This window comes from Augochlora pura, chromosome 7 (genome assembly GCF_028453695.1).
Source record: "Augochlora pura isolate Apur16 chromosome 7, APUR_v2.2.1, whole genome shotgun sequence".
NCBI classification, from domain to species: Eukaryota; Metazoa; Arthropoda; class Insecta; order Hymenoptera; family Halictidae; genus Augochlora; species Augochlora pura.
This window is the reverse complement of record NC_135778.1, coordinates 35975084-35996067: the sequence shown is the minus strand read 5'-3', so window position 1 is coordinate 35996067 and position 20984 is coordinate 35975084. Positions and strand designations below refer to the sequence as shown.

Here is a 20984-nt window from a genome sequence, read left to right as displayed (position 1 = left end):
GTTTATTATACATTATACCATTATTATTTTCATCGCACTCGACCCGATTCAATTATCTTAATTACCTCATTTATCGTTTCACTCGCATTTCATTACTCGTCGCTGCAACGCTTTCTCGAAAGAAGGGTGTTCATCAAGTTGAAACTGTTGGCTGGCTTCCTTCATCATTTTTCGTCGACATCGACCGTGCCAACCTATTGTCACTCCATTGAACTTGACCATTTTCCTCTCGAATCGAGTCAAAGTTTGAATAAGTATTGAAACAATTTTTCTTTTCCGCAGACACAGAATCAAAGCAAAGAGTTGATGACCCAGCAAGAGCGCACATATCCACGACTCTCCTGGTCCCTGAGATCCGCTCTGCGGCCCTTGATAGACCCGCACGGCCACCGGACGGACTTGGTCACGGCTTGCGCGAATTCGATCAGCAGCTCGAGCATTTCCAGCGCAAGCAGCAGCAGCAACGGCGGCGGCGGCGGCGGCAGCAGCCAACAGAAAAGGCAAAGACGGGTAAAGACGAGCTCATTGCCGGCTGGATCATCGGGAGCGCAGTGTTCGACGCAGGAGCAAGAGGAGAACGAAGACACCGACGAGGAGCCGGTCCTTTGAGGTAGACGAGCAGCGAGATGGGATCACAGTCGTTCCTCGGTCCCGTCGTCGCACCGCCGTCGAAAATTAAACACGCCCTCCGTCGTCAGGAGAAGGCGACAGCGGTACGCCGCAGCCGCCGCCAACGCCGCCGCCACCGTTGCCATCGCGAACGCTCGTAATCCTGAAGGACAGCGTTGAGGAGTCATTGATCGATAGAGGAAGATCGCGACATCACGCGACGATCGCTCCAACGGGGCTGCGTTTTTCGTCGGTAGCGTGTTCCGACTGTTTTACACAGTCGACACTTGCCAAAAAACGCTTTAAGAATTCATCCGACGGTTCAGCAACGCGGAGAGACTCTCCGCGAAGCTGCGAATGTTTTACTCGGAAGACCACGGCACGCGAACGGTTCTCCGTTCGGTGTCGGCTAGAAAGAGTTCGGGAGACGCGAGATCGGTAGCAAACGGACGCGGCGACGGGACGATTGTTTTCGCAAATGAAAACGACAGGCTGATTGTTACAGCGACGCTGCGATCCGTTCGCTACTTACAACGATGTTGCTTGAAACGATACTTATGAGAGACACGTTGTTGCGCGGTTAAATGTTACTTATCCAAGGACACTTAGCATTGATCACCACAACACGATGAGACTTTTGATTGTACGTCGCGAGTCTGAAGTGTGCGTTATTGTGGTTCGTTTTCCGTTATCGGTGTGGAACCTGCAGTGCTCTACGATTGGACCCTGTCAGAGTGCGATTCCGAATTCGCCGGTTATGCGCAGTGACTTGAGAAAAAGCCAAAACCTCGACTGCTCAAACGGGACAGTTGCGCGAGATTACGAAGAGGTCTGATTCTTTTTTATATATACACAATTGTGATTCCGTAAATCGCGTGAGCGCGCGCATCCAGCTTTTAAGACGTAGCGCGACCGAGACGCGCCAAATTTTTGTAAACCTGTCGCCCAGATGACGAGACACCTTTTTGAACGTTTTTCCACGAGCACGCGCGACTTTGCGAACAAAAATGTAACAGAAAAGAAATTCAGTTCCTCGAAAGGAATGAGAGCGGGACGCTTGGGCGCGGCTATCGCGTTGGATCGTTCGCGGATCGATAGGGCGTTCATTTTTCTGCGGTCAAGAAAAATGTCGCCCTTGACCGTCCGTGGACGAACGATCCTCCGACACGCGGCAAACCACGAACACATGTATTCGACTTTGTGGCGCGCGATGATCGCTATTCGACGACGCGTATTTATCAATGTCGCGGCGACAACCGTCGGTCGGTTCTGCTTCGAATAAGCCACGAGGATGACGCGATTGAGGGGTGAAGGTTTTGACGAATTCTCAGCGGCGCGAGCGACGTACTTCGATCGCGCGACGACGCTTGGGCATGCTCGCGAACGTACGTACACGCGTAAGGATCACCTCCGGGCGTGTGTGGACCGGAGGTACCTGGTATATCATTAAACGAAAGCTTTTTCCTCTTAACTGGTACATGCGTATAAATATTATGTATGTATAAACATATATATCGCCTTGTACGAGATTATCGGCGAATCATATTTTTTGACTATTGTATAGCCTTTTTTCCGTCGGCGAAGTGAAAAGAGGTGTGTAAGCGAGGGAGATCGGTCGCGGACACGATTCGGTTTTGACGCGGAGTTCGAATGCTTCGAGACGACTTTGCGGAACGGATGATTCCAACGGCGACCTGGTTGGGGTCAAGGACTGAGATAGAGACGACCAGAGTTTAACGGCGAGAGCTGAATGGCGTAGGGAAACGCGACAGGCGGACGCGCGTCGCCGAAAATGTTTGCGGCGGCTCGCGAGGTTCGTTTTGCATCCGGCACGATCCTCGATTCGTGCTTCTCGCGTTCCCGTTTGTTTTCACGTTGGACAATTGTACGCTCGCTATCGTTAGAATTGTAAACCGAGAGACGATTGCAGCACGGTTGCAATCGCTTCGCGCGAACACGCGCGCGCAGACTCCGAGCATGAGACGCGTAGGCGGCACACGCTGTCGCATCGCTGGACTGTGGACATTTCTTCGATTTTACATTTTTCTAGAACCAATTGGCGGGGGGTGCTGCAATCGCGCAGAGGAGGTTCGTTTCTTTCGTTGAGGATGTTCGAGTGAAGATAAAATAAAAACTTTCTCGGGTTTCGTTGAAGTTTTTATTTTATTGCGTTCTGTGCCCACAGTCTAGACGGCCAGGAATGAATTGCACGGCAACCGGTGCACGAGCGTATGCGTACTTGCTAAAGCGTCGCGCGTCTTTCAAAACTTGTATTGTTCCGCGGACGCGACGCTTTCTTCGATCACGGTGGAGGTCCGCATGTCTGAACGCGATTGTTGCGACTTTCGGGCAACCGTACTCGCGATTGAGCTATTTTGATCGCAACCACTGCCAGGTGGCGATCTTGCTACACGAACACAGTGATTTTTTCTATTTGGACCATGTTTTACGAACGTCATAGTTATTTTTCACCCGAAGGTTCGGATAAATCGGCGGACTCCACCGTGTGGGAAGCAGAGCGAGCAAAAGAGACTCGGTGCTTGTAAATTCGAGTAAAACACGACGCGCGGAGTCTCGCGCCCCTAATTTGTTAACACGTCGATAGGGCTGGTCACGAGTCGAGGACTCGCGAGCGGCGCAGAGCCGGGAGCAAACAAATATTGCACGTACAGATACTCCGGTTGCTTTTAGAGTCGAGCGAATGGCAGTAGCGAATAGAAACGAAATTGAAAGCGACGTCCGTGTTTCGTGGACGACGAACGTTATCGTGGACGGACGGTGTCGGTGATTTCGCGCGACGTCGGGCGAGTTCGCGGGGACGCGTCGGCAACGCGTATCTTCCCGAAGGGCTCGCAGGCCGCCATTGTAAAACCCGTACACGCGCAACGGTTAGATCCTCCGTACACGCGTTTCGCGTCGTACAGAGCTTTTCTTTCTTCTCTTCCGTGTTCTATATTTTTTTTTCCGTTTAACTTTAATTCTCCCGAAAAGATCAGAGAAGCGCGCCCGTAATTTTCGTCTCGGTGTGTGTGTCACGGGACGCGAGCGTGTCGCTATTCACGCGGACACGGTTCAACTACGAAAGCATACCATTAAGCGGCAACAATAAGATGATACGAACGCAACAGAATGGAAGTCTTGATCTATATTGTATTTACGCGGATAGATATTACCATATTTTCCGAGAGTTACGAGAGGATGTTGTTACTGTAAAGATATGTAAGTTTATTTATCGCTAATAAAAAATGAACGTTCAAGAAATATCTGCGCGGCTGCTGTTTTCGAGCAACCCGATCTCTTTAATTTTGCTTTTAGAAATTGACGAGAATTTGAGATGGCGCAATACCGTTTCATTTGAATTGACTTTTGTTGAAACAATCGTCTGGATTCTGTAACTTTGGCATATTTTTTCCATTTCTATTTTTTCTATTTACCAAATAACTGTGTCTCAAAAGAAAAATCCTAGTCTACTGAAAACATTCTAATACAATAAAAATGCAAATACGCTAATTGGTCGATAAACGATCTCGACAATACAATAAATATTCTCCGATCGTTTCTCCGCTTGTAAACAAAATTCAAGCAGCAATAATTTGGGAAACCATAAAAAACGATTTCGGGATGGACAACGATCGGGAGGATTGCAAGCTGGAACATGAAGAAGAATCGTCACTTTATTAGATTTATTAGACCCTTTAAAATATTCTTGAAACAGCGTGCGGCTTTTTGTTATTTGGCGAAACAGTGAAGTATCGTTTAATAAGGTACACAGTACGAAGCTCGAGGAGAGCAAAGCGATCAAGATCGATTTCAAATTCCGCGTTAACATCTCTCCCCCGAACAAAGTCGTCGGTTTTTCGGGTTTCGCTTTCCCGGTTTCGGATAAAAGGACAAAACGGGGGATGCCCGACAACGATATTCCATCAAGTAGAGCTGTATCTCCCTGATAACGAATAGCAACGTCTTCTGCCGTTGATCAACGATTGTCAGCCGGTTCTCGGATAAGCTTCCAATTCAACCACGCCGATCGATCGTTCGGTGCGTCGATCGATCCGGTTCCTATCCGCGGTGCTCGGCGTTAACACTAAACCTACCGAGCTCGAACAGCGGCTACACGTTTTGCTTCAGAACAATAGCAAAACTGAATTTATTTAGATGTTCTGCCATTTGTGTTATAATTTATGCTTCAATCGTGATATCCATTTAATAATTTCGCATGTAAAAGTTTTTATAATCTAAAAGATTTTAAAAGAAAAAGTGTGGAATCGGTCGTTTCGACCGACTTGGTAGGTTTAGTGTTAAGGTTCTTACAATTACTTTTAGGTGAATAACAATGAGATCTATAGTTAGACGAGAGTAAAATCGACAAATTCAGATATCTTAGAAGGGAATCGTTCACGATCGAGTCGCGTGTACATCGAGAGATTCGGACGAAGAAACTGGCGAGAGGAAGGAGCACAATGCGCGTCACTCGGCGACTATTTGTGCCTTATCCCTCGCCCTTTCCTCGTTCGTTACAGTCGCGTAAGCCACCAAAAACGGTCTGAGAAGGTTTATCCAGTAGATACTTTACTGCACAGTTAACCCTTTGCACTCCATAGGCGCCGCTGTTGCGCAGTTTGTTAAATTTAAATTTCAAATTCCGTATCTTTTATCAGAAATTATATTAATGAAATAAATGAATTCTTATTATTAATTCAAGACCTTTTTTTTATCAAAACAGAAGTTGTGCGCCAAAATAAAAATGTCTGAGTTGCTGCACTCTTAAATATAAAAGCATTCGGAGCGCAAAGGGTTAACGAAGAAAGTTAGACGCCCCGCCGGCTGTGACTTTATGTTACGCGAAAACAATTGCCGCGTTGACCCTGTGTTTCGCATTCGCGCTGGACACGCGACCATCGCAAGAGGTCGAATCTGTGTTATTTACTAGATACGGTAGACGGCGTGCCTCGAGATTATGAACTCGCCGTGCTGATTAATTATGGTCGCGCCGCGAATAAAACGAGCGAGTTTAGTTCGTTGAAAAATATCATCTCTGTCGCGTTTGTAATCGTTCGAACATATTGTATTCTCTTAATATTTCCGGTCTGCTGCTATCTGTGTAATAATCTGACCTTTTACAAGCTCTTTTAACCCTTTCGCTATGGAGTGCATTACTGAGTAGTTGACACTGAAATGCTACAAAGTAGAAGTCAGTTTCTTGTTTCCTAAATTTTACAATGATATTTATCACATTTAGTAATACATTTTGTTTTCTGAAATATAAAAGTTTGTAATCATAATTTATTTCTTTAAATATTATAGTCAACTGTGTGTTGATTAACAAAAGTGCGGAATAAAAGTATAAACGTATATATACGCTCTTCGTATATAAATGGTCATTCTTCGAGGGCGTATATATACGCCCGTCGGAGCGAAAGAGTTAAAAGGAAATAGGACTGCGAAGCGTATTCGATCGACGATTCGAGGTAACATAAAATCGCAGCTGCCATTGTATCTACAGAGATCTTACGGTAGGCGAGATTAGGGCTTGTGAAAACGGTCCTCTGACATTAACCAGTTAAGTGTGTTCGACGACTATATCCGTCATGGAGATGTGGCAGAATTTTGTGTCACGACGATTATATCCAACAAGCGTAAAATTTCGTTACAATTTGATATTTAAATTATAATTCTGGCGATAACTAAATCATATCCGTAAATTTTAATACGTTTAAAATATTTAGAGATCAAGACGAAATAAAAGGAACAAATGAAAATTATAAATAATTTCAGTTGGATTCGTAAATTCCTTCGTCATCGCCTGATTATCGCGACACACGCTTTGCAACGAGATCGCCACAGTTAACTGGTTAACCGAACGTTATCAGACGGTAAATTTCGAAACGGTGCCGCGGTTCGTGACCCTGTCGCGGTACCAGAAGGTGCCGCGCCCTATCGGCACGACCGGCAACCATCTTCCGCGTCAGCGGGAAGTCGAAATGTTCCCGCTTTCCGCCGCTCGTTCATGTTCTCGATCGTCGCGCGCCTGCCGCGGCAGGGGGGTCGTGCTCGCGACCGCGAATGCCAGAGGGTAGAACAGTGAGCGCGATCCGTACGCGATCGCCGTTCGTTCATCTTTAATTCGTTCTATCTAACACAGAGACGAGAATAGGTAAAATTCTAGTAACCCGGGGACTGCAGCTCCTCGTCCTCGTCGTCGTCGTCGTCGTCGATCCCTGGCTCGCCGAGCGCGTGCGCGAATTCTGTAACAATGAAATCGTAGATGAAGCTCGATTGCTGCCAACCCTTCACCGCGGACATCCGAATTCGCGATGACGATTCGCAATACTCTCCTTAAAATATCTTGTTTTTCAAATCTGTAGTATTAATTAATTTCTAGGTAAAAGTTAAACTTCTAAATTTAACATTTTTATCGGATCTCTTCTAAAACAAACGTTGACCTTTCTATTCGTCTTTCATTTGTAATATAGAATTAGTTTAATTAACGATATACAATAAATCTCACTTTCATCAAAAAGTCTGCCCGCTTATACTATTCAATTTTCATTTCATAATTTTGTATATATTCAATAGTTTAAAAATGATCAGCTTTTATAGTTGGAACAGTTTGTATATCAATGAATATCAAAATATTATTTTTAATTTCTACGTAAAAGTTAAATATCACATGAATCATTTAACATTTTTATCGGATCTTTTCTAAAACGAACGTTAACCTTTCTATTGGCCTTTTGTTTTTAAACTAGTATACGGTGCACTTTTACAAACTCTTTATCCTCAACATATTTTCTTATGAACTTAGGGCACTTTCATAATCCGAAAGAATGTAAAAAAAAAAGAAGTTGGAGTGCATCGTAAACCAATCGAAGTTAAAGAGGAGAAGCATATCTAGCCGATTTTACGTCCGGTTCCCAATATTCTGAAATTGAGGGAGGAGAGGGGGAGGACGGTTACAAGAGACCACCGAAAGAATCTTTGCCCCCTTTTTCATCGAAGCTTCTCTCCGTGTACCCATCGCAATTTCATGAAACTGTAGAGACGACTTTCGCTCTTGCCGTATGCGAAGACTTGGCCACGGTAGCCGTCCTCCCCCGATTCCTCGGCCTGGGTCGATCGCAGGCGAATGCCAGGGAGAGACAGGTGGCATAGGATCCGCTCCCTGTCCTCCGTGTCAATCATATTTTCCTCCGATTATTAGAAAGTCTCCAGGAGGGGGCAAACGGTGCGCGAGCCCGCAGCGTCGGCTTACCATAGAAATCGATCCGTCCGTCCCCGTCCACGTCCACTTCCTTGATCATATCCTCGACTGAAACACAGTAAAAGCTCGCATCACATATTTCGTCTTGTCCAAACGCTATCGCTGGCATATCCCTCGACGGATCGGGGGAAAACCATTACGGCAAGGTATAAGCTACGGGTATACTCTCTCTCTCTCTCTCTCTGTATTTCGTTTTACTGTTTCGTAGACGCTTGCACACTTTCGCAAAATTTCGGGCCACCCACGCGCGACCACACACACACACACACATGGCTCGTACGAAATTATTCCACAGTCGAGTAGGTCACCGGTTTGAATTAGCAGGCAAAGAAGCTGGAAGAGGTACGCTGGAAAAGAGGGAATTGGCCAGCAGCCTGCTGCAGCCGTCGGTCTATTAAATACAACGAAGCGAACGCGGGGAATAACTTATCACAGAAAATGATAATTCTCGATTCTGTGATAGAGTTTTTACCGTGTCCCCGTGGAAGTACAATTGTGCTTATTACCAGCGTTGTTCCTACGTTTGTTTATATCCGCTCTGAATCGACGTAATTGCGACTTCTTCTTTTGCTGAGGTTATGTTAAGGTTATGTCGAGGTATGTTTGTTTATATCAGCTCTAGATCCGCCGCGTAATTGCGACTTTTTCTTTTGCTAAGGTTATGTTAAGGTTATGTCAAGATACATTCATTTATATCAGCTCCGGATCCGGCGTAATTGCGACTTCTACTTTTGTTAATCGTGCTCCTGAGCGAATTTCGCGAGCTCGAACAACGTACGAAGAAATTGTGTTAACCAAAAATTGAATTACCTTTCCCGCCGGGTATTCTTTATCTGCGTTTCCCGCAGAACTGTGAATAACGGCACGAAACTTAGAAGTGGAAAAATAAAGAAGCTAGTCTCTTACGTAATTCGTCCATCGTTCTATCCCCGACGTGTTCTGTTGTGGCTAAGGAATGCGGATAAAAACGTTGCAATTGCAGGATATGAAAATGTTGGTCCGCGCGAGCACGTCGCTCAATGTTTGGTATATTTTGAGAGTGGCATGACTACCGGTGGCCATTTTTAATTTTCGCAATGGACACACGTTGGTACCAATGACTTTCGTTGATGGAATTTTATATTTTGTCAAACAGAGTGCTTTCGGGCAAACAAAAGTAATAAAACAGTTAGAAGCTATTGGATAAATCCGATTGGGAGAAGCGGCGTTGAAAGTGTGTGTCGACATAGCGGTTAATTTGTCAGGAAATTTATATTGAAAGATCGCTTTATCGAGAATGAAGTTCAGCATTCGGAGCCGATAATTAATAGAACAAATACACGCGCGCGGACTTTCCGCTGATCGGGGGATACCCTCGTTTCATAGCATAACAAAATTATCAGTCGCCTCTATAATTCATAAACAGATGTAGTAACTTGGACGGTTGACATTATGCAGTAGCTTCGGCGTGCCGCTGAATAATTATTTCTGATTTCGTCCGCGTCCAGCATTGTCGCTGGATGATTACAGAGTGGCCAGACAGACTGACGGAAAGTAGAAATTAATATCGCCGCTATTGCCATCGGAGGCGTTCACTGACACGGCAAATATTGCATTTGGCCTGATTAAAATCACCCATGAACGATCGTATGCTAATCGACGGGACGGCCGTACAATTTAATTTTTAAACTCTCGCCGGCCGGACGCGACGCGTCGAGTTAAACCTGTCCGGGCGCGAGGTATCGCACCGTGAAACATCGCGCGCTCGCGGTCATTATTCGCGTTACAATTTTTTCCTCCCCCACGCGCGCGCAAATCCCGTGCCCGATAATTCTCTCTGCCCTTTTCCCGTAAAACCGATAGCGCGTGCACCGCAAAGCGACGCGAAACGATGATTTTTATCAGGGACGGCGGACGTCCGCTCGTTGCGAATTTCCGGAACTGAATCGCGAAAAATTGGATTTTCGATTCGAATCAAACACGTTAATTGGTATCTCTCGATTGTCGGGACTCGGCGGGGGCGTACCGATATTTAGGACAGCTTCCGCGTCGTGGAATATAATTTTCAAACCCTTCGACCGCTGCGACTTATTTCAAATGCTGCGTCAATTAGAATTAATAAATTCCCACATGCAGAATTTCACTTCGATTCGAAAGATTCGAATAACATATTTGGTAGATTACACGGCAAAGAGTTAATATCAGGATATACAGGGTGGTCCACGCAACTGTTTCAAGCCATAACTCCGTTATTATTGCATTTATGAAAAAATGCCAAAGGAGAAAGATAAATGGTTCGAAGAGCACTACATCTCTAGGCCTTTGAATTTTTTTTTAAACGCAGCAGTGCGTCTGCAATTAATAATTCCATTATTTCTTTAAATAGAAATGCATATTTTCTCTCACACAGATCGATTCTTCCGTTCATTCTACGTAAAAAATTATTAGGATACCATGGCCAAAAAATTATTAAATCTCGAGATATTTACAAAAAATGTCTAAAAGGTATCTATAAAAAAATGAAGGTTCCTTCGTCGCATATAAACGATTTAAATAGCCGGATAATTCTGAAACGGTTGCAAAGAAAAATTATTACTACGAAAGTTAACTTTCATTGCGGTGCTACGTGCCATTCGGTACATAAATAAACGGGATAACACTGGTAAATCATTGTTCAAATATTTCAATAACCGGAAAACACAAAAATGTTTTATATCTCGAGGGATTTAAAAAATTGTATTTCGCCAACTAATTTCGGAACTAATACTTCACCGCGCGCCGGGCGAAAAGTATGGCGGCGAGGATTCGGGAACAAAAGGATTATCCTTGTCAGAAATTTACGAGCGGAGTGGTTTATTTTGTCCGTGTGCGGCCGACCGTCGGGCGACAATTTTAATATCGGTTGTCAGGCTTTCACGGCAGCCAGCGTTTCCCGGTATTCCCGGAAATCACTCGTTCCTATTCGTTTTAATTCGATGTTCAATATTTTAATTTAATGTTCGATAGCCGGCGCGTCGCGCCACCGCCGGCAAAATGCAGATCGTTCGCGGCGAGGTGTCCGCCCCCGCCCCCCCCTTGTGTGTGTTATCGGTGTTCCTCTCTCTTTGCAACTAATTCCGGACCGCTGTCACTATCAACTTTGTATTAATTTCCATTGCAAACAAGATCGCAAAGCTACGGCCGCGTGTCCGAACGTGTTACCGCTTTCGACCAAGTTCGCTCCAATTCGCGTAATCGTGACCAATTAGCGGTCCGGTTTTCCGATCCCTTAATTTCGGTGTTAATTCCAATCACGTTAGCCCGAGGGGAGGGCGGGCGGTTGCGAAAGAACTCGAGGAAACTTTAGCTACGCCGCGAGAATAAGACGCCGGCTCTAACGTTCCTTTCCGCGATTTATCGGGTCGGAATTTCGAGTTTACGGCTGAACGGGCCAGTTAATAATTAATGGAAATCGGAGGCTCGATTTCGAAAACGGCCCGCGTACCTGGCCCCTAACATCCATTCTACAATTTTAGTCGATTCACACCACCTCGAAAACAGATGTACTTTTACCTATTATTAAAACGAGAAAACTTTGTTCGCTGATAAATTTCAATTTGTCCCACGGCTAGGATTTAACGAATTTAATAACAATCCACGCTCCAAAGCTTCCCCTTTAAGGGAACGAAACACATCGAACACAAAGGTTTAATATTTTGAAAATGAAATGAACAACGCGTTGCACGGTGGACAATTTTATCAAATAAAACTCCATTCTCGGATCAATCTGATATTTATAAACAACGGGATTGATCAAATACGACGCGGCGCAAATATTTTGTGTGCGGAAAATATTTAAGTTTTCGAATCGATTCTAAAATAATGGACGAACCGTGGATTTTATTCATCTCTGGAAGAAAAGGGTTGGTATATATATATATATATATTTTGTATTAGTAGACTCGTGCTCTGGTAATTACTGGAATTGTAATTCATCGAGTCGTTCGTTTAATAGATTAACAGGTAGCTCGGCGGTGGCTTACGCAACCGACAATCTCCTCGCAAGATAGTCGGCTCTCCGCCCGGCGTAATCTGTTTGATACCCCTCGGCAATTATTAATATCGACAGAAATACGTGTGCAGATCCAATTGATTCTGGCCAATTAGTGTTCTCGTCCCCCATCCCCGCCGCGCGCCGACGTATTATTACGTTGGTCACCGTAGACGGCGGTCCAATACGGGAAAACGTAATTTGCCGTTTCGCGGAGGGACGCGCGCGCGCGCGCAAACCGTGTCGCTACCATAAGCGCAACGCGGTTAAATTTGCGCGAAGAGCTATCACGATTGTCCACCTCGAGGTTCGCCGGGAAAATACGTAGCCGTTTCGCGCGTCCCGTCGCCGTTTTACCGTCGCGCTCGTACGTTTCGTTTTATTGTTCGATACAGTCGACCGCGTAATCCTTACAATTCGATAAAAAGCGAATTAAAATGGAATAAACTTGCGTTTGTATAGTTTATATTTATTTATATTAATTGTAGTTTATATTAATTGTTTTCTCATGGCTGGAGTATCGTAGGAGATACTAATTTGGAGGATCATTTAATCAAATCATCTTTGATTCGGTGGTCGGTCTCATTTTCTTAAATGGAAGGTTATACATATTTTTCAAAAAGTAACAGCACTGAGAAAAATTCAAAGAGATGTTATACGATATTATTCGGCCAGTTCTGTGGTATCGAGAATATTCGAGCACCAGGTATTTAATTTTAACACATTCCGTGCCACGTGTACCGTTACAGCGGTACACGCTAAAATTCTATTTAATGCGTTAAAAATTATTTCATAAGAAGTTAGAATCGCAGAAATAATTATCCACCAAAAGGATGGATTTTCACTGTAATACTAAAATAACTGTTCTGACATGTAGCGTTTCCATTTTATATGACAAAATATATTTTATGCACATGAAATTGAATTTTATTTAATAAAAATTATTTTGGAACGTGCTGTAACAATTTCAGTGGTGTCTCAGAATCACCGTTCGAGTGCGAAGGGTTAAGATACAGGCTTTAGGTGCGCTAATGAAAAGAGAAAGTGACTTTGACCAGCGTTGGATTGTAAATGATGCGAGCCTTTGGTCCGGCAACAATGTTTATAACCATATTTGGGTATAAGGATGACGGTATGAGTACGGCGAGCTTGAAAAAAATAGAGTGGTTCATGGAGAGAGGGTTGCGAGTTGAGGGGCAGTTGGAGAGTCGTGGAGTAGTAGGCGGTAGAAAGTTGAGGGTTAAAGTAGAAAGTAGGGTCTCGCAGTCGCTGTTATTTTAGGTGAATAAGTAGTAACTGTGAAGCTAGTTTTAATTGTGTAACTCCATTTTATACTTGGATCTATTTCTTTTCTTTCCTTTTTTTTAAATAAACTACATGTGTTATCACAGTTCGATAAAGGTGACGAAGGACGTAAATATAAACTAACGATTTATCTTTATCAATAATGATAATAATAATATCCGACAATAATATCATATAGCACCTCTTTAGATTTCTCTCGGTGCTAGCTGTGTTAATTCCTATAGAATAAAAAGTAGGGCCTTCCATTTAAAAAATTTGGATCGACCTTTTTTGGATCTCCTTTCTTATTCCACCGACGAGACAACAACTTTCGTAACAACATTTTTTTAATAACTCGAACTCCTCGCAAAATGATTTAATATGTGTATAATCGTCCTTAACATTAAACATTAACGCGAAGAAAACAATACTTGGCCATACTTTCGTATTCTACAAACGGCGAGGACCAATTATACGAAATAACGTCTCGAATTGTAAATGGTCTATTCTCTTGAAAAACGATGCCGAAGCCCCGATAACGATTAGACCGAGTTTATTCAGGGTGTGTTTACGTTTACAATGAGAAAGTATTATAAATAGCGTGCTAGTGACGAAGCACCAGGAAACTACAGATTAGCTCATGATATATCGGAATTCAATGCGGAATAATGAAAGTCCTCTACGTGCAGAAGAGGTTCCCAGGCAACGCGATTTTCCTCGGTTAGATCAGCAATTTCACGATGAAAAGCCAGTTCTCGAACACCTTCGCCCAAGAAAAACGTATCAAAATAAATATATAGTTGGAAAGGAAATAGCAACGTTGTTTTATTGTACGTTGTTCGGGGAAATAATGCTAGTCAGCATTTGTTCAATAGCCACTGTTGTCGAACTCGTGTTCAAGGAAATTATTCAGGTTATGTCAAAGTTATGTTCAAGAAGAATAAATTGTTCAGGAAGATTTTAACAAAAATTAGGTATCGTTAGATGCTTTTCTCATGTGACATGCCGTTATTAGGTTTTAGAATAATAACTAATATTACTACTGCTGTTACTACATGTTCAACAAAATTACTTTATTTCCATCCACCCGTCACTTCTTGAGGCGCGAATAATGGTTCCATTAATCTTAACCTCTTAGACACGACGTGCCACCTATAGTGACTTTCGTGAATGTTTCGTGCTTTACTCAATTGTTTTATTAATTATTAAAGTAAACGGTTAAAGTGTAAATGAGTGAAGAAAAATATGTATTAAGAAAAATGGTAATTAAGTTATGAAAAACTTTATTTGCGCAAAATTCAGCTGTGCCTAAGAGGCTAATAGAAATATATACTGCGAAGTGCGTTTCTTTTTGCTATTATGATATATAAAGTTAAGGTTATGTAATAATTAGTTAACATAAGGTAATCTCTTGTTTCGTGATGCTTCGTTACTGGTATAGTATTTATAATACTTTCTCGCTACAAACGCAAGCAGTTTTTAAATACAATCAGTTCAACAGCAATCGTCTTAACTTAATTTGAGGAGGTCAAGAACGATTTTGCACGGTATGTTTTCATCAAAATTACAGCACCTGGAGATCCTAAAATCGCGTTGCTGTGTGCAACATTTATCGAAACTATACAATTTGCGTAACATTTAATTTCTACAATTCTGACATTTTTATCTGTTTTATAATATTATTTTGTTACGGGTTTTATCGATCATACTGAGTATAACCTTTTTAATAATTGTTCTAAAATTATCCTAAAGCGCGCGAAATTTATGTAACCACAAACATTTTGACAAAAATGGTAGAGGTATATTTATTGTAAGATATAAAATTGCCATTTCCTTATGACGTGTACGCGCGTCACACGCAGCTAAAAGGTTAAACGACTGTATAACAGATTGCGAAGCGCATAATATAGCTTAACGAATAAACGCGTTAATTAAGCCTGGCGAATCACCGAGCAACGATTCCAATAATCGAAGGTCACCGGTCTAGACGAATTGGTATTGCGATTTTGGGAACCGGCCCGAACGTAATTGTGCCGGACTACATTTGTCACACTTTTTTCGGACGGGGATAAAGGAGCGGAGCCCGATCGGGAGAGGCGCGCGCGAGCACGGAACGTGACGGCCACTTTAAATTGCAAAGGAGCCCTGCGAGATTACAGTGACGCGCGCGTGCCAGACTCGCGAAAGGATAACGAGATCCCCGGCACGGGCCTCGGCCGGTCTTCGCCGGGGCTGTTTATCCACGTGACTTATTCTTGCCGACACGTTCGAATCTGGCGGGAAAGCAGATCGTGATTCCGCCGGGAAACGGAGGAACGAAGGCTCGCCGTATTCCGTGATAAGGCGTCGAATCGAATTAAACGAAACCGGCCACCGAATTCTGCGGGATAACGCCTACGGGTGGGGGGCGACGAGAACAACGGTAACAAATGTTTCCTAGAACGGGGAATCCCGTACGGTGTTTGCCGTGATAACAATCCTCGCGCAGCGGTCCCGTTCACTTTTATACGGCGTAATTTTTTTAGCGAAAATTAGACCGACTCCCCGTCGCCTTTCAAAAACAGACCGTCTCCTTTCACCATATTTTCTTATAGCACCGAAGCTCGCCCCGGCTTCAGCGTATTTTCCCTCGGCCCGAGATTTCGCCCCAATTCTTTCGCGTGCTGCGAGTTATGGAAATCTCTGCCGGGGAAAATAACTCCCGGGGACTTTGTAGTCGGCAAGAGACAGCCATTCACAGTTCAAACTTATCCCTCGATAAGCGCGCGGGACCGGTTCCACCACCTCTCCCCCACCCCCACCCCTCCTCCACCCTCGCGGCCCCCGTCTGAATAAGCGCGCGCAAATTGCGAAACTCGAGCCGATTTATCGTGAAAATGAACAAGACCACCCCCGGCAGCGTCGATTGGATCGCCGTTGGGTACGCCAGTTTTCGGACCTCGTTTCAGTTTACCGAATGTTCGCGAATATTTGTTCGCTTTGCATCGACAGGCCCGACCGGATCCGTTCCCGTCGGATTAGAAAACTCACGAAAACAATTACTCTTTGCTACGCGGTACGGATAACTCTAATCAAATACCGGCTGGCGCGTAAATTGCTGGCAGGTCCCCGTTTGACGCACGCGAGGCGTACACATGCTGTTACGAATATGCTTCGAATAATTTGCGATTCATATACAACTCATCGAGTTCTACCTGAAACTATGAGATATTGTGACTTTGGTTGAATAACATATTTTCGTGAAATCTAAGCGTTCGGGCGTTTAACCCCTTTGCACTGTAATAACGAGTCAGACTCGTGATACAAATTTCGTGCGAGATCTACTAAATATTATTAATTTATTTTGAATCGAAATCGAATTTATTTCTTCTACTATCAGAGTCTAGAAACAAAGATACATGAAGACAATAAAAGAATTGTCTGGTAATATTAAGAAAAATATTAATAACAAATAAGTGCTAAATTAATAACGCAGCGTTGAAGAAATCGTAGTACAAGGAGTTAATTAAAAAGTAAGACGTCAACAACGAGATACGAAAATATAGACTCCGTCGATTGTATAGGAACGTAGTTAGGCTATAGTATCGCATCTACAAATTTTGAGGTACAGTCCCGATTGCCTACAGGAACGATTGAACATTGAGTAGGTTGCATTGGGCTGGCAATTTGCGTACCGGTCCTGTTGACCTTATCGTGGAGTCTATTGTGCGTAGACCAGCTTTATCGCGCTCGAGGGAGCTTATAAACATATTAATGATTGCAGCTTTCTTCGGACGATTACGAACCATTTGAATACCCGTACACGTCCCGTTTCGCCTCGGCTTAAACGAATTTAATATCCCCGTATATGCTCCGGCGCGAAGAAGCTTACGACAATGTTTTCGGTAATTGATATGCAAACTCGAAGCTTCGCAAAACATTGCTAAGGCTGTTTCCGTTCTAAAATCTACAGGTGCATTTGCATAATCCCTTAGCTGAAAAGTACGCGCCGTGTAAACGTTGAAATGCCACCTGATACGCGCGACCTTAAGCAGATATGTACTTAATACGACTCATTTGAATTTCATTCTCGGCTTGAAATAGCGCGCAAGCAGAATGTGTGCTGATATTCATTAGCGGCCGATCTTATTGGATCAAGCCTCTTGAACACTCGAGCGAATTAGATTTATTTTTGCAACTCGTACCGTCAAATAATTACAGTGGTATTATGGTCTAGCTAGACATTGCGTGATACAATTCGCGTCAGAGATATGTAAAATAATTCATTCGACATTATTGCATAAATTAATAATAAAAATAGTCAATTGCATTGAGTACATTATTTAGTCAACTTCACACGGATATTATGGCACACGATATGTTTAACACGTTCTATGCAGAGTTATTTTTACTCGAATCGTCACTCTAGTTATTTATTATTCTATTGAAACTTGCTATATTATTTGTAATTATGAATAATAATCAGTCAATATTACAAGTACTTAAATAACATTCAATATGAATCAAGAGAAGTTGGTCTCGAATGGCTTCAAATTTAATTTGTATTTTTATGCAATTTAATTAGCAAGAGTTATTTTTAACGTATCCTTGCTGGACAAACAATGTAACATTCGTGTTCTGTATATTCGTGACACTTTGTCGCTACTAAATTAATTAAATTATCCCTTGACGCGATGGGATAGATCGATTGGAATACGATATTGGCCAGAAATGGCCTGTTGCGGGAGAAGCGCCATGATCGTCGAAATCATATAAAAAGAAATGTTATCACTGTAAATTGACTATACTGTTGATTGCACGATATTTGTTACGATATTCGATACGATAATTGATACACCAAATCGATACCTTTTCGCATCAAATTCGAAGCTGTGAAGTAACGTGATTGTTCCGTGTATGATTATTTATTACCTCCGAAAAGGTTCCGTGTATGGTTATTTATTACCTCCGAAAGGTCCCATGTATAATTATTTATTACCTTTGAAAGGGGAATATAAATAGGGTTATATACGAAATTAAAAATATGTTTAAATCACGATTTCTTGCGGAACGAAATAAATAAATGTAACTAAAATAACTCATAACTTATCTCTTATAAAATAGAAAAATATATAAAATCGTGTGAAATGCTACCTATTTTTTAAATGACATGTCGATTTAAAAACACGAGCCATTTCGACCTCTCCGGTAGAATTTGTAGTTCTAGCGTTAATATTTTTCTGAAATTTTAAAACTGCATGCTGGCTCGTTCGTGTTCGAGTACAGCACCTGGAGCTCCCTTTTGCCGTCGCATCTTACAGTAGCACCGTAGTTCCAATCGCTGCTTCAGTCAGCTGATCTCAACCCACGTTCATCAGTATTTTTCCGCTAATAACTCGTAAACACCGGACAGCATATTCGCGCCAAGTAAAAAGGTGACTTGAAATCACCTCAGATATTCCATCCCTCTCCGAGACTTGATATAATTACGGAACACCCCGTACAAGAAATCCTGGCAAGTTTCCGCTCGTGCACAGAATCGAGCAGAGGTTTGTAAAATATCGGATACGTACTTTCCTCCTCGGACAGGTCCTCCCCGAGGCATTGCAGGACAGCTCGCAGATCGGACGCGGTAATGTATCCACGGTTATGCTTGTCGAACACCTGAAAGCAGACAAAGAATGAGAAGAGGGGATCATCGAATTGTTCCGAGTGCGCTCGGGTTTAATGGGACGAGGGTCGGAGGGGGGTGGCATAAATCATCGCCGTGGGATGAGGGTTCTTTTATTTCGCGGAAAATGGAATATCCGGCCGATGCCGGAGAATGGCGGAAGGCTCTTTTCTTTCGTCCACGGCGAGGACCGAACGAGAGCAACGGCTCCTTCGAACGTGCGCCGATTATTGCGACGACGTGGCGACCGAGAGCCCCGCGAAAAAATGCCGCCGCGGGAATAATAGCGACGCTCACGTCTATTATTTATCGGCGGTTGCCGGTTTTCTAGAGGTGACACGAGGCGGCCGGACCTCCGCGCGAGATGGAATTGGGATTGATAACGCCCCGGGGAACGTTCTCCACGAGTTTCGACTCTCTCTCTCTATCCCTCTCTCGGATAGACTCTCGGTTAACGCTGCTAGTAGTCGGCGTCCCTATTCACCGCTGGACACCGCTTCGTTACGACAGCATTAATGGCCACACAGCGCCGGCCAGACCACGAGAGGACGCTAAGAGGAATCCTTCTCTGATAATTGTCCGACAGCTCGTTTCCTCTACATTTCTTCGCACGATCTCGAATTATTAACCCTTGCCGTTCGGACACTCACCTCCAGAGACGCAACGCGAACGCCGATACACACAGTCCATCTAAAATTGACAATTTTTGTTTCATAACCTTTCCGACTAGAATCTCTTATCTATTATTTAAACGGACCGATTATTTCGAATTTTCTACCATTATATATTTTTTTCAGTCTGTTCATCTACTTTATATATCATATTTTTTTCAGCCACTTTTTACATTATTTCTACAATTTTATACCGATATTTGATTTATACAAATACCATTCAGATTATATTAGTTGTACTTCTATTATATTCGTATCATAAATTATATAAAGATCAAGGTAGATTGAATTTTTTATAAATATCACGAATGAGACGAACTAAACGCTATCCACTGTTTTGAGGTTAACACTAAATCAACGGAGCTAGAACAGTGGCTACGCGTTTTGCTTTAGAAAAATATCAAGACTGGATTTATTTAGACTTTCTGCCATTTGTGTTATAATTTCTGCTTCATTTTCGATATCCATTTAATAATTTCGTATGTAAAATTCTTTATAGTCTAAAAAATTCTAAAAGAAAAAGTGTGGAATCGGTCATTTTGGCCGACTAGGTTTAGTGTTAATAATAACGAACGGAGGAAGAAGTGGAAAACGCGTGAGGCGTTTCGACATGGCGCCACTAATGTTCATAAATGAATGCCCGCTTAACCGCACGCAATGTTGAGGTTATGTCAATGTTATTGTGTTATTTGTTTCTTAACAACACCGCTAGAACACTTACCATTTTACTATATTTGTACGTATCTCGCATCGGGGAAGTTGATCTTTTATTCACGGACTAAGAGTAGGCACTTTCTTTGCTCAATTCTGGACTACTATGCACTCCGATACCTTCTGATCCTTGTGTAATATTTAAGTTGATGCAACTCTAAGCGAAGAAGTAAACCTTCGTTGCTGGTTACAGTAAATTTCCCGTGTATTCTTAATTCGACGTTATCAATTTGAGTAAAAATCGTACTAGATTTATAGATTTTTCTAAAAAAAAGGATATTAATCAAATTATTTACCACCTACGAATAAAAAAGAAAATAGCACGCACTCTGCCGACTCAAAATTTCATTTAACACTTTACCGACCGGTCATTCGATCATTTATGCCATTGTAGGGTAATTAAATACACTAACATTTTCTAATTTTCATAACATTAGTATCAAACAATATTTATTTCATCTATTTTACTTATTTTATTCATCACGAAAGGTACATTCTAGCACTCTTACTTCAACAATAGATAACAAATTATTGGTTAGCCTATAAAAAGCCCATTTATAGGCTACCGGTCGGTAAAGCGTTAATATATTAAATTCATTTCGACGCTGTTTTTCAGTTTCACGTTTGCCCGTCGAAGAATCGAATAGGCGTGGAACAGCCCGCAATTCGGTGACCGGAATACACGATTACGAAGACAAACCTGTTGATATTCGTTACAAAATCACCGACTGTTGGCGCTTTTCGACCAAACAAAAAAAAAAATTCAATCGACGCGCTTCATGCGAAACG

At 42.8% G+C, this 20984-nt stretch overlaps 2 protein-coding genes across 2 annotated transcripts in view; one reads left to right on the top strand and one right to left on the bottom strand.

The window, feature by feature from the left end:
- LOC144473799 (uncharacterized) overlaps positions 1-3864 on the top strand; it is a 98119-nt gene extending 94255 nt beyond the window's left edge. The window contains exon 8 of the mRNA XM_078188020.1: positions 283-3864. Within this exon, the coding sequence (XP_078044146.1) occupies positions 283-609 (327 nt within the window). The 3' untranslated portion in view covers positions 610-3864. The remainder of the gene's footprint in view (positions 1-282) is intronic.
- A 407-nt stretch (positions 3865-4271) lies between these two features.
- The window catches only part of LOC144473801 (troponin C), a 42346-nt gene continuing 25633 nt past the window's right edge, over positions 4272-20984 (bottom strand). Inside the window, exons 3-5 of the mRNA XM_078188022.1 lie at positions 18716-18806; positions 7862-7918; positions 4272-6854 (exon numbers count right to left, since the gene is read on the bottom strand). Of these exons, the coding sequence (XP_078044148.1) occupies positions 6772-6854; positions 7862-7918; positions 18716-18806 (231 nt within the window). The 3' untranslated portion in view covers positions 4272-6771. The remainder of the gene's footprint in view (positions 6855-7861; positions 7919-18715; positions 18807-20984) is intronic.